The sequence below is a fragment of the Ursus arctos genome, unplaced genomic scaffold (assembly GCF_023065955.2).
Source record: "Ursus arctos isolate Adak ecotype North America unplaced genomic scaffold, UrsArc2.0 scaffold_4, whole genome shotgun sequence".
NCBI lineage: Eukaryota > Metazoa > Chordata > Mammalia > Carnivora > Ursidae > Ursus > Ursus arctos.
Window position 1 is genome coordinate 27,246,905 of NW_026623056.1, and position 16,615 is coordinate 27,263,519.

Genomic DNA, 16,615 nt, shown 5'->3' on the forward strand with positions numbered 1-16,615 from the left:
CCTCCCTCTCCCTAGGTGTGGTCCTTCCTTCCTCCCTCCCCCCCATGCCTTTGGCCACCCTTCACCACCTGCCAGCCCTCATACTTCATCCCCTCTAAGGAGTCTTCTAGGGTGGTGGTAGAATAAAGTTCCCTATCCTCCCTGCAATACTACCAGTCAGCAAACCCCTGTCTCCCAGAACCTGGCTGGAACTTGAGCTCTGGTCCCCTGGAGACGGGAGAGTCAAGGCCAACTCCCTGACTGCGCTGGCACTTTGGTCTGGCGTGCAGAAGGGAGAACTAGCTGGTAAAGCCAGACGAGGCCCATGTGCGTTTCCCAAATCTCAGCCTTCCTCATCTTGATGATGAGCTTATCCTGCCAAATAGCAGCCAAAGACGCAGCAAAGATGCGGAGGTGCTTAAGAGGCAGAGCTGCTGAGGGAGATTTCTGAGCATTTTGACAGATTCCAGAAAGCTGTGCCAAATTATATGTCTCTGAACTTTTTTCATTGATTAGTGATTTCTCTTCTCTCTCCAAGCAGATTTAAAGCCATTTGAGCCCAAGCGCAGTACCCCTGGGTTCCTGGCACAGGGCCCGATACATACGGAGTGTACTTTGGAAGCGGTCATGTGATTGATGAACGAATGAAAGCTGGGCGACAGCAGCAGCAAATGTTTGTTGAGCATTTTTGGTGCCCTGGGTGCTGTGGAAAATGCAGTAAGGTCCTTATCTTGTTGAAACCTCACAACTGCTCTTGGAAGGTAAGTACTGTCTTTATTCCCATTTTACAGATGAAGAAACTGAGACTCCACCAGGTTGGAGAGAAAGCCATGAGTGTGGAGAGAGGCAAAAGGGACCTAGGTCAGGAGTTCTGTTGAGGTTCAGGGAAGAATTTTGAAAGTAAGAAAAGGGCCCCTGAGAGGGTCAAGAGAGTGGATTCTGGGAAGGTGAGGAGTTACAGGCAGAGAAGCAGTTACTGGTGGGTACCAAGAGGACTCTCTACTGCTGGCCCCGTACACCTAAAATGTCTCCCAAGGGTCCAGCATGGTTCTGTCCCTCACTTACCCTCCTCCTAAAGCACAGCTCTCAGGGCAGGATAGTGTAGGGATCCAGGAGTCTCAGGGATCCAGTTACCTCCTGAGGTGGAGGCGACGGCACAAGGAGTACGAGGGCATTGACCCACAGAGGGTCACTTGCCTTGGTCCCACCCCGACAAAGACACAGGCTGACTCAGCGCCTCAACCACCTGACAGGAATGCTCTCTGGGTCATTCACCTCTAGCCTGGTGAGAGGCCTTGAGTTAATTGTCCCAAGTCCTGAACTTTAGACTTCCCCAGAGCAGGTAACAGGGCACCAAGGATGTTCTCTGAAACGTCTTCAGGATGGAACTGGGGGAGGCAGGAAAACGGGAGTGAAGAGTGAGAGGGGGTCAGGAAGGGAAGGTGGCTGGGCTGACGCTCTGTTTCTGCAGCTGGCAGCAGAAGGGGGAGACTGGCCAATTCTTAGGTTGGATGACCATGGAGAGAGAAATGATGGGGTGTTGGTGAGAGGGAAGGCTTTAGCTCTGAGGGGGTATACTGCTGCCCCACCCGGAGTCCCTAGGTGGCTATCTTCCAGACAGAGTGACCCACAGATTGATTAGTCGAGGGCGGTGACGGCCTGACCCGAGGCCAGCCCACCCCTAGCTAAGGTGTGGCCACAGGTGATGAGCTGGAGCCGCTTATCAGATTCTTCTCTTCCTAATTTTGGGCAGCTTATTGTCAAACCCTGAATTTTAGACCCAAGAATGAATCATTCTTCATTTCATTGTTCGGGCTTAATTATTCACACCAAATTATATGATTGCATGGAGGACACCTGTCACTTCAATTTTGGCTCTCTCAGTGTAAGGACCATTTTTGAAAAATCCAAATATAAAAGACCCCATAAATTTCATCAGTTTTCCTCGGGGGTCCTCAGTCATTTGATGTTTCAAGGCCATTCTCTCTTTTTAAAAAAAAATGTCTTATTGAGATAAAATTCACATAACATAAAACTCACCTTTTTAATCATTGTAAAGTATATAATTCAGTGGTTTTTAGTGTATTCATAGTGTTGTGCAACTGCCATCATTAACCTAATTGCAGAATATTTCCATCAGCCCATAAAGAAACCTCCTACTTCCCAATTCTTCCTTCTTCCCATCCCGCTGGCAAGCACTAATCTACTTCCTGTCTCTATTGATTTGGTCCGACTCCGGACATTTACCTAAGCAGACTCTTACCATGCAATACGTGGAGTCGCATGCCTGACCTTTTATTCAGCGTGCTCTCAAGGTTTGTCTGTGTTGCAGCATATGCCAGTACTCTACTCCTTCTTCTGACTGAACGATATTCCATTGTGTGGATGTGCCGCATTTTGTCTATCCGTTCCTCAGTTATGGGCATTTGGTTGTTTCCATTTTTGGCTGTTATGAATAATGCTGCTATTTTTCCTGAACTCATTTACTATCTCTGATTGTGTGTGTGTGTGTGTGTGTGTGTGTATTCTTTAAGGTTAACTATATACAAAATTGTGTCATCTGCAAATGGAGTGTGGATGCCTTTTTTTTTTTTAAGATTTTATTTATTTATTTTTGCAAGAGAGAGCATGAGCGGGGGGGGGGGGGGAGGGGCAGAGGGAGAAGCAGACTCTCTGCTGACCAGGGATCCTGATGTGGGGCTGGATCCCAGGACCCTGGAATCATGACCTGAGCAGAAGGCAGACACTTAACTGACTGAGCCACCCAGGCGTCCCTCCTCTTCTATGTCTTGAAAGAGTTTGAGGAGGACTGGTGTTCATTTTTTCATGTCAGAATTTAACAATGAAGCTATAGGCCTTTTTTTTTTTTTTAAGAGCCTATTAGGTTGTCAACCTTGTTGATTTTCCCTTCTTCAACTTTTAGCTGTTTCAGACTAGCTTCTTATCGGTTGATGACTTTTTGGGTGATTTAAATGGTATTCCAATATCACTTCTATCAACATCATAAAATTCTGCTGCTTTGCCAGATTTTAAATCTCATTTTGTAATAAATTGTCATTGTACCTGCAGTTGGCATTGTTTTGCATTGCCGTTGAGGAAAAGGAACATGATAATTTGAATGAAAGGTGATGCTTGAGTGGGGCCTCGGTTCTTATTCATTAGTTAACATTTTTGTGTTATGCTTTTTGTATACTACATAGCATCGTAATTTAGGAATTCAGATAATGACAACTAAGAATGCAAAAAGCCCCCTGGATTCTAAAACCACCAACATCAAAATATGTGGTGCTATATTCAATAAATAAATAAAACAAAAAATTTGCAACAGACTCTTGAGATCAGCATGCAGGATGCTTGTTAGGGAATCATTTTCAATCAATGCCTGTAAAAGTGAAGGAAAGGAAGCGGGTTTGAGTAGAGAAGTCAATCTGTGGTAAAGGGCCCAACAACAGCCTCAGCCAACCTGGAGGTCACAAAGGGGCTGGATAGCCCTTCAGAACTCCTGCACTGGGGCAAAGTGTCTGGGCCTTTCTACTTCATGTTCATCACTCCTTGGACGCAAACTGCTACGGAAGGACGTGGGACCTTGGTGAGGTAATTTTTGTGAGGGGAGGCACTCCCCCAAGCTGAGGCTGTCTTCTAGCAGCTGGGGGATAAGTTCTTCATTCCTGAGGGGAGTCTGAGAGGCCCCTCACAGTGCACCCACATATCTTAGCATATGTAAAGAAGTCAGAACATATCAACTTTCAGGACTGCTAAAGGCCAATGCTGAACCTGAGGACATTATGCTGAGGGGAAGAAGCCAGATGTAAAAGGACAGATACTGTGTGATTCCACTTACATGAGGTCCCTAGAATAGTCAGAATGTAGAACAGTGGTTACCGGACGCTGAGGGAGGGGAAGTAGTGAGGAGTTACTGTTTAGTGGGTAGTTTCTGTTTGGGATGATGAAAAAAGGCCTGAAGTGGACGGTGGTGACGGTTGCACAACATGGTGAATTTACTGAATGCTACAGAACTGGACACTAAAAAGTGGTTAAAATAGTAAAATTTATGTTATGTATGTTTATCACACAAGAAAAAAGAGAAAAATACCCCAACACTTCCACATTGAGATGTGAGCAAGCCAAAATGTAAAAGGGCAATTCACAAAGCAACTACAAGAAAATGACCTCTAGGTATATAGAATACTTAATTTTATTTTATTATTTTTATTATTATTTTTTAAGATTTTATTTATTTATTTGACAGAGAGAGACCACCAGCGAGAGACAGAACACAGGCAGGGCGAGTGGGAGAGGAAGAAGCAGGCTCCCAGGGGAGGAGCCTGATGTGGGGCTCGATCCCAGGACTCCAGGATCATGCCCTGAGCTGAAGGCAGACGCTTAACCACTGAGCCACCCAGGCGCCCCAGAATACTTAATTTAAAAAAAATAATAATTGATTAATTAACATATAGTGTATCATTAGTTTCAGAGGTAGAGGTCAGTGATTCATCAGTCTTATATAACACCCAGTGCTCATTACATCACATGCCCTCCTTAATGCCCATCACCCAGTTACCCCACCCTCCCACCCCCTCCCCTCCAGCAACACTCAGTTTGTTTCCTATGGTTACGAGTCTCTTATGGTTTGTCTCCCTCTCTGATTTCATCTTGTTTTATTTTTCCCTCCCTTCCCTTATGCTCCTGTTTTGTTTTTAAATTCCAAATATCAGTGAGATCATATGATAATTGTTTTTCTCTGACTTATTTTGCTTAACATAATACCCTCTAGTTCCAACCACGTCATTGCACATGGCAAGATTTCATTTTTTTGATGGCTGAGTAGTCGTCCATTTTATATATATATATATATATATATATATATAATGCTCCCTGAGCAGGGAGTCTGACGCAGGGCTCGATCCCAGGACCTTGGGTTCATGAACTGAGCTGAAGGCAGACACTTAACTGAGTCACCCAGGCCCCCCAAAAGTTGATGGTATTTTGATAGGGATTGCCCTGAATGTGTAGATTGCACTAGGTAGTAGCATAGACATTTTAACAATATTTGTTCTTCTAATCCACGAGCATGGAATGTTTTTCCATTTCTTTGTGTCTTCCTCAATTTCTTTCATAAGTGTTCTATAGTTTTCTGAGTACAGATTTTTTTCCTCTTTGGTTAAGTTTATTCCTAGGTATCTGATGATTTTGGGTGTAATTGTAAATTACTCCTTAATTTCTCTTTTTCTGTCTCATTGTTGGTGTATAGAAATGCAACGGATTTCTGTGCATTGATTTTATATCCTGACACTTTGCTGAATTCCTGTATGAGTTCTAGCAGTTTTGGGGTGGAGTCTTTTGGGTTTTCCACATAGAGTATCAAGTCATCTGCAAAAAGTGAGCGTTTGACTTCCTTGCCGATTCAGATGCCTTTATTTCTTTTTATTGTCTGATTGCTGAGGCTAGGACTTCTAGGACTATGTTGAAGAGCAGTGGTGAGACTGGACATCTCTGCCATGTTCCTGACTTTAGTTTTTCCACATTGAGAATTATGTTCCACTTTTCGTAAATGGATTTTATGATATTGAGGTATGTTCCCTCTATCCCTATGCTGTGGAGAGTTTTAATTCAGAAAGGATGCTATACTTTGTCAAACGCTTTTTCTGCATCTATTGAGAGGATCATATGGTTCTTGTCCTTTCTTTTATTAATATGATGTATCACATTTATTTGCAGATGTCGAACCACTCTTGTAGCCTGGAAGTAAATCCCACGTGGTCATGGTGAATAATCCTTTTAATGTACTGTTGGATCCTATTGGCTAGTATCTTGTGAGAATTTTCCCATCCATGTTCATCAGGGATATTGATCTGTAATTCTCCTTTTTGGTGGGGTCTTTGTCTGGTTTTGGGGTCAAGGTAATGCTGACCTCATAGAAGGGGTTGGAAGTTTCCCTTCGATTTCTATCTTTTGGAACAGCTTCAGAAGAATAGGTATTCGTTCTTCTTTAAATGTTTGTAGAATTCCCCTGGGAAGCCATCTGGCCCTGGACTCTTGATTGTTGGGAGACTTTTGATTACTGCTTCAATTTCCCTGCTGGTTATGGGTCTGTTCAGGTTTTCTATTTCTTCCTGTTTCAGTTTTTGTAGCTTATACATTTCTAGGAATGCGCCCATTTCTTCCAGATTGCCTAATCTGTTGGCATATAGTTGCTCATAATATGTTCTTATAATTGTTTGTATTTCTTTGGTGTTGGTTCTGATCTTTCCTGTGTCATTCATGATTTTACTTATTTGGGTCCTTTCTCTTTTCTTTTTGGTAAGTCTGGTCAGGGGTTTTTCAATCTTATTAATTCTTTCAAAGAACAAATGCCTAGTTTCATTGATCTGTTCTACTGTTCTTTTCATTTCTATTTCATTGATTTTTTCCCCCTAATCTTTATTAATTCTCTTATGCTGGGTTTAGGCTTCATTTGCTGTTCTTTCTCCATCTCCTTTAAGTGTAAGTTTAGGTTGTGTATTTGAGACCTTTCTTGTTTCTTAAGAAAGGCTTGTATTGCTATACATTTCTCTCTTAGGATCTCCTTTACTACATCCCAAAGGTTTTGAACAGTTGTGTTTTCATTTTTATTTGTTTCCATTATTTTTTAAAAATTTCCTTTAATTTCCTGGTTGACCCATTCATTCTCTAGTAGGATGCTCTTTAACCTCCATATGTTTTGAGTTCTTTCCAAAATTCCTCTTGTGACTGAGTTCAAGTGTCAAAGCATTGTGGTCTGAAAGTATGCAAGGAATGATCCCAATCTTTTGATACCAGTTGAGACCTGATTTGTAACCCAGTATGTGATCTATTCTGGAGAATGTTCCATGTGCACTCGAGAACAATGTATATTCTGGTGCTTTAGGGTAGAAAGCTTTGAATATATCTGTGAAGTCCATCTGGTCCAGTGTGTCATTCAAAGCCTTTGTTTCCTTGTTGATCTTCTGCTTAGATGATTTGTCCATTGCATTGAGTGGGGTGTTAAATTCCCCTACTATTATTATATTATTATCAATGTGTTTCTTTAATTTTGTTATTAATTGGTTTATATAATTGGCTGCTCCCAAGTTAAGGGCATAAATATTTACAATTGTTAGATCTTGTTGGATAGACCCTTTAATTATCTCTTATTACAAACTTTGGTTTAAAATCTAATTTGTCTGATATAAGGATTGCTACCCCAGCTTTCTTTTGATGTCTGTTAGCATGATAAGTGGTTTTCCACCTCCCTCACTTTCAATCTGGAGGTGTCTTTGGGTCTAAAATGAGTTGTAGACAGCATATTGATGGGTCTTGCTTTTTTATCCAATCTGATACCCTGTGTCTTCTGATTGGGGGCATTTAGCCCATTTACATTCAGAGTAACTACTGAAAGATATGAATTTAGTGACTGTATTAATTGTAAAGTCACTGTTTCTGTATATTGTCTCTGTTCCTTTCTAGTCTATGTTACTTTTGGGCTCTCTCCTCACTTAAAGGATCCCCTTTAATATTTCTTGCAGGGCTGGTTTAGTAATCACAAATTCTTTTAGCTTCTGTTTGTCCTGGAAGCTTTTTATATCTCCTTCTATTTTGAATGACATCCTAGCTGGATAAAATTTCTTCGGCTGCATATTTTTCTCATTTAGCACCCTGAATATATCATGCCAGTCCTTTCTGGCTTACCAGGTCTCTGTGGATAGGTCTTCTGCCAGTCTAATGTTTCTACCCTTGTAGTTTATGGACCTCTTGTTCTGAGCTACTTTTAGGATTTTCTCTTTGTCTCTGAAATTTGCAAGCTTCACTATTATATGTCGAGGTGTTGACCTACTTTTATTGATTTTGAGGGAGTTTCTCTGTGCCTCTTGGACTTGAATGCCTGTTTCCTTCCCCAGATTAAGGAAGTTCTCAGCTATAATTTGCTCCAATATACCTTCTGGCCCCCAGCCCCACCTTTCCTCTTCTTCTGGGATCCCAATTATTCTATATTGTTTCGCTTTATGGAATCACTTATCTTTCGAATTCTTCCCTCATGATCCAGTAGTTATCTTTTTTTCAGTTTATTATCCATCATTTTGTCTTCTATATCACTGATTATTTCTTCAGCTTCATTTATCCTAGCAGTTAGAGCCTCCATTTTTAATTGCATCTTATTAATAGCTATTTTGATTTTGACTTGATTAGATTTTAGTTATTTTACTTCTCCAGAAAGGGATTCTCTAGTGTCTTCATGGTTTTTTCAAGCCCAGCTAGTATCTTTATAATTGTTATTCTGAACGCTAGTTGTGACATCTTACTTATATCCACACTTATTAGGCCCCTGGCAGTCAGTACTGCCTCTTGTTCTCCTTTTTAAGGTGAGGTTTTCCATCTTGTCATTCTCCTACCTTCCAGAAAGTGGTCGCTTTTCTATTTGTAGAATTGAAGCATTCTTTTCTTAGATCTCCAGTTGAGGTCACAGGTGTTCAGAATGATTTGATAGCTACCTAGCTGGATTCCTGGGAAAAACTAAGGTCTCTTACTCCTCCACCATCTTGAAAAGTCTTCCTTCCTTAATTTCATATGGAATTTAAGGAGATATAAATGAAAAAATCAAGATGTCATTTCTCATTTATAAAATTTTAGAAATTACTTTATGTTAATATTTAATTATAGTGTTTGTATTATAATATGGTTATGCTCATAACAGTAGTGTAAACATGTATAAACTCTCTGGAAAACATCTTGCAAATGATGCAAAAGACGTTTCAAGTAATCACATTTATTGACCTAAAATCCAACTGTGGGGAGTGTATTCTGAGGAAACCCATGGATGTACAGGCATCTGGAAGGCACAGAGGTGCCACATGAACAAAGGACTTGGTGAGGTGAGGAAGCAAACTCTGTGAGTGTTTGTGGCAGAGAATTCCAGGGGAACAGGAGAGCAGGTGTGAAGGACCCAGGGCTGGAGTGTGCCAGGTGTGTTTGGGAAACAGCAGGGAGGCCAGTGTGCCTGAGCAAGGGGCTGAGTGTTAGGAAATGAGATCAGAAAGTTAGAGGAGCCAGGTCAGGGAGGGACATGAAGGCCATGGTAAGGACTTTGGACTTTGAGGGAGGTGGGCAATAGTTGGGGTTTCTGACCAGAGCCCATGATCTAAGTTCTAAAAGGAGCACTGGCTACTATTTGGAACAGAGTCTACTAAAGGACAGAAGAAGCCCGGTCTGTTAGGAGGTTATTGCAATATCCAAACAAGAGTGGGTGGTGGCTTGGTCTTGTGAGGTTCTCTTTTGATGGCAGAGATGGTAGATTGGATGTGGGGCATGGGATAAAGACAGGAGTCAGGTGACTCAGTGGGTTTGCTCTGTACAATAGGGTGAATGATAATCCTAATTACTGGGAAGAACAGCACTGGGGGAGAAGTAGGTTTTTGGAGGAAGGGATCCAGGGATTGACTCTGACAGCGAGGTCTGCTCTGGTGGTCACATCAGCTTACTCTAAGGAAGTCTATAATCATGTGTCTATTCCCTGTATCCCTTTCTGTTCTTCTTTGATGTTTCTTCCAAAAGACCTGACCTCTGGTCTGCAGCTTCTAGCAGGGACTTTCAGACAAAAATGAAAGGAGCAGAGAAACTGTATGGGGATGACAAGGCACATTAACTTGTTACAGTAGCTAACATTATCAGAATGGAGGAGAGTGGAATCTCTACTGGGGTGAGGTACATAAGTGATGGGTCCCCATAATTATTCTGTGAAGATTTAACTGATAATTAACTTGAGGAGAAAAAATAAATTAGTAGACAGTGAAAACACTGACTAATCCATTACATAAAGTGTGTGCCAAAATTGCTGCCAATCGACATATGGGTTTAAAACCAAGAAACAGGGACAGCTGGGTGGCTCAGTGGGTTAAGCATCTGCCTTCAGCTCAGGTCATGATCCCAGAGTCGGGCTTCCTGCTTCTCCCTCTCCCCCGCTTGTGCTCTCTTTCACTCTCTCTCTCAAATAAATAAATAAATAAAATCTTTTAAAAAAATAAAAACAAAATAAAAATAAAACCAAGGAATAAAATGTTCTCAGAAGCCAATTTGTTGACAGTCTATGTTGGGCTTTGCACTGGAATTTGAATGTACTTTTACTCAATCTGCAAGAGTATCCAAATTACTGAGAAACTTATTCATATCGATAACCTTTTACCTATATAGATATTAGATTAAATCCTTTTTAAAAATTTATTAGCTTACCCCACAACACGGGCCTAATAAATAAAGCAACTCTTACCGTATTGTTGAGCACATAAGAAAATATGGAACGTGTTAATTGTATCTCTATGTTAACACCCTTCCATGCTTGACAGTGCCATGTCACAGGTTATGAGGGGGCAGATGAAGCCTTTGTGTCACCTTGCAGTCAAAAAGACACAAGGTCAAATTTATTTTTCTGAAGTTGGGCCCCAGCATCAGAAAATAGCAACATCAAGAAGAATTGTTGCTATGTGAGAGTACAGGTGCCGGAGGATAGGAAATAAATGGTGATAGTGTTTGCTGTATTATTAATCAGACTAACAGTCTTTTACATAGCATAGCAGAAGGTAATGTAACAAACATTCAGCATTTTATGGTTTTTTTTTTAAGAAGCAAGGAATCTCCTAACATTCTATTTATTTTCTTATAATTGTCTATGGTCATAAAATTCCCCAAACAACAAAAAAGTATGTAAATGAATAGACCCCATGAGATTATTCATTTAGGTTAGGCGAGATCATGATTCTGTACCATTCAGTAAATTGGCAGAAAGCAAATAATAACTTTTTATTGCATCACATTGAAAACAGACTGTTAACGCAAAGATCATTTCTATTCCAAGCTATCAATTCTCTCCTATTGTAGATATACCATTAAAAAATTAATTTAATTTTTTATTTTTTAAAAAGATTTTATTTATTTATTTGAGAGAGAGAGTGAGAGAGAAAGAGAGAGCACAAGCAGCGGGAAGTGGTAGAGGGAGAGGGAGAAGCAGGAGCAAGAGGGAGAAGCTGAGCAAGAAGCCTGATGCTGGACTCAATTCTAAACCCTGGGATCATAACCTGAGCGAAAGGCAGACACTTAACCAACTGATCCACCCAAGCACCCCCTAAATTAATTAATTTTAATATGTATCAATATGTAGGCATTTTAAATGTACATACATAATACTTTTTAAAATTATAACAAATGAAAATGTCTAAAACTTTAAACCTTAGTATTTGAAATATAATCAAGTATATTATAAGGTAGTATTCTTTTTTTAAATGTTTTATTTATTTGAGTAATCTCTACACCCCAGGTGGGGCTCAAACGTGATCATGACCCTGAGATCAAGAGTTGCATGCTCTTTTGACTGAGCCAACCCAAATACCCTTTATAAGATTGTATCCTTATGACATTGATTTTAACCCATTAATTTGAATGTCAAGAAGAAAACCTGTTTCTATAGATAAGAAAATATAAGTAACAATGATTGTGCATTGACAAGGGACTTTTGCTGTTTTTAATCAAATTAATTTTCTCAAAATGTTCCAGTTCATTTAGTCCAATTCAAAGTAGGACTCTTGGAATTCCTTTTTTTTTTTTTAAAGATTTATTTACTTATTTTAGAGAGGGAGGAGAGAGCATGAGCAGGAGGGGGCAGAGGGAGGGAGAGAGAGAATCCCAAGCCAACTTCATGCTCAGCACAGGGCCCGATGCGGGAACCAAGAGCCAGATGGTCAACCAACGGCGCCACCCAGGTGCCCCCGGAATTACGTATTTTATCCATGTTGAAGAATAGTACAATCACTGTTGGAATTAAAGTGACATTTAAGATGGCCATTACACTTCAACACGTAGGAGCTCTGCAAATATGTGCAGAAGACTCCCACTTGGTTGGTGGTGGCAGTTCTGAAGCTAACTGGTGGCGCTGGGTCACAGGGCTATGCTCTAGCTGCAGGAGAGGCTTTGAATTTGAGTTTCTGGCCGTTGTAGCTCGCATTGGGCTGGGGAACGGTCTTTGCCCTTCATGAAGAGGTACAGTGCAGGGACTGCTCCAAGCACAGAGGGGTTCAGATGCTCCACAGCTAAAACAAATGACAAATGTCGGCTGCATGTGACAGAAAACTCAGCTATCTTCTCATATAACAAGCAGCTCAGAGGGAGCCAGCTCACGCCTGGGCACTGACTCAACAGTGTCCTCACGCCTCTGTGCAGCATGTCGACATGCTGCCTCGTGGGTCCAAGCACCTGCAGCCAGCACATCTAGGCTCAAGACCACAAGAAACGGACAAGGCAAAGCTTTTCTAGAAACCCTCAGCAGACATCCATTTGTGTCTCCTCGGCCAGAATTGTGTCATGAAGTCAACCCTGGAAATGAGGGAAGCTGGAAAGTTATTTAGCTGCCCGCCCCCCCCCGAAAGCGGAATTTTATAAGAACAAAAAGGAAGGAAGTGGAGATAGGGTGAACTATGAGCACTGTCTGCCCTGATTAGCCCGGAGCCTGAGAGGATGATTAGAATCACCCACCTTCTCCGCATGTGTTTCTCTAATCTCATGTCGTGTCAAAGCCAACCTCACAGGGCCAGGAGCTCTCAATCCCTGGCACAAGTGTGGGGCGGGGGTGGGGTGGTGACGGGTGGGTTTGCTGTTGGTGCAGACAGTTCTGCTGAAGAGCCCCTGGCCTCCATTCTTCTCAACCTCTATGATGTCACACTGGAACTTCTTTCCTTCCACCCTGGGCTGTGGCTTCCGAGGCTGCTGTGGCCATGGGGCTCCTGGAGCCAGCAGGGGTGAGGGAGCCTAGTGGCTCTGATCTCCCCTGGGAGCGCAGGAGGTCCAGCCATGCCGCTCTTGAAGGACGCCATGCCCTTCATGAAGCAGCCCCATCCCCCACCTCAGGCCCCGCTTCCGTGGATCCTCCCAAGCCTGTTTGCCGCCTTCAATGTAGTGCTGCTGGTAGTTTTCAGTGGCCTCTTCTTTGCATTCCCGTGAGTCTCCCTCCCACACAAGCTGCAGGTTTCCTACAGAGACAGAAAGGAAAACAGATTTAGAGGCAGGGGAAGTGCAGAAGAGGGGTGAGAGGAGGGAGGATATTCTAGGCTGAGGGACCTGAACGTGCAAAGACACAGGTACACAGTGCTTGGTGCCTCTGGGAGCCACAGGTGGCTGGCAACATCAGGTGACATTTGGTGGAGTCGCTAAGAATCTGTCAGTAGGCTGGATATTTAGAGCAGGCTTCAGGGTGTGTGGGTTTTGACCAAGTGGACTGGGTCGGCGGGGATGGGTGGGGGAGCTTCAGGCCACTCTGGATCAGGGCTGAGCCCTGCTCTGGTCTCAGTTGCAGATGGCTGGCCCAGAACGGGGAGTGGGCCTTTCCCCTTGTCACAGGCCTCCTCTGTGTCCTCACGGTCTTCAGTCTGGTTTCACTCAATTTCTCAGACCCCGGCATCTTGCATCAAGGTGAGGCGCTGGCCCCGGGGAGAAGCAGGCAGCCCCTCCTGAAGGGCTCCTTCCATCTCCCCTCTTTGGGCCTCAGGACCCTTTCACTGCACATCCTCATTTGCCCTGGCCCTGCCTTTGGCACCTCATTGTTTAAGCCACGGAGATGTGGAAAAACACATTTCTGGAAGTTTTCCAGTTGCCTTGTGTGGGAGGGCCCTGGCAGGCCGGGGAGAAGCCAGCTCTTTGAAACCACTCAGTTCTCCCTTCGTCCTTCCCACTGCACAAACTCTTTAAAGCATCAATCATAGTTTCGAAGGGCTGAGTCCTCACAGAACTCTTCTGGCTGGAAACCTACCTTCCCCCTGAATGCCAGTCTCTCTGTGCTTGGGAGGCTCGCTCAGTGGAGACTAGGGATACCCTTGCCCACCTCTTCCCCACACTTCCTGGAGCCCAGTAATGACATAGGGCTGGCCTCCCTACCCCCTGGAGCAGAAAACTGATGGAAGGGCCTCCTGCTGCTGCCCAATCCTCTTCCCACGCCAGGCTCCAACGAACAGGGCCCCATGATGGTGCATGTGGTGTGGGTGAACCACAGGGCCTTCCGCCTGCAGTGGTGCCAAAAGTGCTGCTTCCACCGCCCGCCCCGGACCTACCACTGTCCCTGGTGCAACATCTGTGTAGAAGTGAGTGCCTCTCTTGACTTGCCCACCTGCCCCCACCCCTGCCCACCCACACGAGGGCCAGTGGCGTGAAATGACTTCCGGCACTGCTAAAGGCCAAGAGTGGCAGTAACTCCCAACCGCTTTTGGTCACTCACGCAGGTCACTACCTCTGCACCTGTCCGGGGAGGTTGGCCCTTGCCTGTGTGGGTGTAGGCACGCACAGAGGCATCCACACCTATGCTGGGCCTGGTCAGGCCAGGGGGAGAAAGACACTCCCGTCTTACCCCAGGCTGGCTGACACTAGCTACCCAAGGCCGTCAGGCTGGCTGTAGGCCTGGCTGGAAAGCTTCGCCTGTCCTCTTCGCATGTCCAGGCCGGAGGGTCTTCTGGGCTCTGAGTGCTTGTCTGTCTCATGTGCACAGCCTGCAAAAGTTTACAAAGGTGCTGTCTTATCTGGTCCTCACAACCCTGGGAGGCTGGCTGAGCAAGGGTATTATTATCCTCAGTCAATGGATGAGGAAACAGAAGCCCAGAGATATTCTATTTCCAGCCCACGGTTACACCGGGATGTGTCCCCAGAAGACCAGGCAGGCCTTGTTTCTAAAGGCCTCTTGACATGTGACCTTGTGAGCCAGAGAGACCTAACAGTACTCTAACAGAAATGCCAGCATTAGGGACTTTGGGCTGGGTTTCTCCCTAGGGATGAGAGCCAGTTTGAGGGGCCAAGGGCAGGTGGCTTTTGGGAACGGGAGTGGAAGGGTGGGTAAAGCCTCAGATTTGGGGGCGATGGAAGCTGGTCCAGAGGTTGGATCCTTGAGGTCTGCTCCCCTCCCTCTTACCCAGGACTTTGACCACCATTGCAAATGGGTCAATAACTGCATTGGTCACCGCAACTTCCGCTTCTTCATGCTGCTGGTCCTGTCCTTATGTCTCTACTCTGGCGCCATGCTGGTGACCTGCCTGATCTTCCTGGTGCGCACGACCCACCTGCCCTTCTCCATGGACAAAGCCATCGCGTATCTGCCGGGGGACCCACGTAGAGAGCAGTGGGGAGCGCAGCAGTCGGCCGGGGGGCGGAGTCACAGGGGCGGAGCTAATGGCGGGCGGGGGAGAGCCCCCAGGACTAGGCCGGGGCGGGAGTGTGGGGGGTGGGGGGGCAGGGAGATGGGCGGGGCTAGGAGGGACTGCGAAGAGTTGAGAATCTCGCAGGGTGATGGTGGGGAGTGCTAAAGGTGGCACGGGGCCTGGACAGCTAGGTGGGCTGAGGTGTATGCGGGGGCGGAGCGCGGGGAGCGGGCGGAAGGGGCCGGTTGGGGGCGGGGCTGTTGGGGCGGAGTCGGGCGAGGGGCTGGGCCAGGGAGGAGGGTCCGGCGGCGCTGCTCCTTAGCTGGCGCGCAGCATTCTGGTGGCCGTACCCGCCGCCGGCTTCCTGGTGCCGCTCTTCCTGCTGCTGCTGATCCAGGCCATGTCGGTGAGCGCGGCCGAGCGCTCCTACGAGGGCAAGGTACGCGAGGCTGAGCGGGGCGCCGGGATACCGGGCAGTGGGTGGTCACCTTGCGCCTCCCGGACCTCTGCCCTTTCCGCTCTTTGTCCCCCTCCCTGGCCCCTGACGACCTGACCTCCCTCGAAGGCGCCTCATGAGCCCTTCTAGACCTAATGCATCTCCAGTCTCACCGGCTCGGTGGTGATTCTCCCTCCCGGGTGCCCTGCATCGAGGGCCTACTTGTGTGCTAGGCCTCGTGTGCTTTATTTTGAACGATGGGCGTAGAGGTGAGTAAGGCTACACCCCGCGCTTCTGTCGATACGGAACCTGAAATCAGAGTAACACCCGCCAGACAGCGGTGAACGCCACGAGAAAGGGCCTGTCCCATGTTGAGTAACAGGCTCACAGAGGGACTCAAGTTCAGTGAGGACCACCGGGTAGAGTCGGACGCGGCGCTCAGTGGTTTTGGACGGGCAGAAAACGGGGGGCGGGGGGAGAGCAGTGCAGGTGCGGGGCTCAGCCTGCAGAGAGGCAAGGAAGCCTGCAAGTCTGTGGAATGTGGGTAGGATGGAGAGGACACGGTGCTAATTGGAGCAGAAGGTGGCGTGGGAAATCAAGGGGACTGCTTTGGATTGGTCAGAATTAAAAGGCCCAGAAAGTCAGGTGGAGAATTGAGTCTTGGTTCAGGGGAAGCCTGGGAGCTTTGAGAGGATTTCCTTTCTTTTCTTTTTTCCTTCTTTTTTTACATATGCTAAAATTCACCCTGTTTCAGTGCAGTTCTATGAGTTTTGACACACGTACAGTCCGGTCCTGTAACCAGCACCATAATCAAGATTTATAACAATTCCGTCGCCCCCCAGAAACTCCCTCATGGCCTTTTGTAGTCCGTTTCTCTCCCTGCCTGCAGCCCCTGGCAACCACTGATCTGTTTTCTATAGTTTCCCCTGTGTATAGCCACGTGAACATACATTTTCATTTTTTTGTGGGTAAATACTTAAGAACAAGGAGTGGTTATATGGTTGGGGTTATATGGTATATATATATGGGTTATATGGTAACTATG

At 45.4% G+C, this 16,615-nt stretch overlaps 1 protein-coding gene and 1 long non-coding RNA gene across 3 annotated transcripts in view; one reads left to right on the forward strand and one right to left on the reverse strand.

Moving 5' to 3' along the window:
- Nucleotides 1-10,752: 10,752 nt before the first annotated feature.
- Nucleotides 10,753-15,156, reverse strand: LOC123000864 (uncharacterized). Its single transcript, XR_006409207.3, has 3 exons — nt 15,057-15,156; nt 14,354-14,492; nt 10,753-12,986 (listed from the first exon to the last, which is right to left on the reverse strand). It is a non-coding gene; the product is annotated as an uncharacterized LOC123000864 (long non-coding RNA).
- ZDHHC19 (zinc finger DHHC-type palmitoyltransferase 19) overlaps nt 12,615-16,615 on the forward strand; it is a 46,434-nt gene continuing 42,433 nt past the window's right edge. Inside the window, exons 1-5 of one of the 2 annotated variants that reach the window (XM_026495673.3) lie at nt 12,615-12,953; nt 13,304-13,425; nt 13,951-14,090; nt 14,913-15,085; nt 15,468-15,573. In XM_026495673.3, coding sequence (XP_026351458.1) covers nt 12,808-12,953; nt 13,304-13,425; nt 13,951-14,090; nt 14,913-15,085; nt 15,468-15,573 — 687 coding nt within the window. In that variant the 5' untranslated portion in view covers nt 12,615-12,807. Of the gene's footprint in view, nt 12,954-13,303; nt 13,426-13,950; nt 14,091-14,157; nt 15,086-15,467; nt 15,574-16,615 lie in introns of those variants that run through there. The other variant, XR_008957256.1, reaches the window with a different exon arrangement.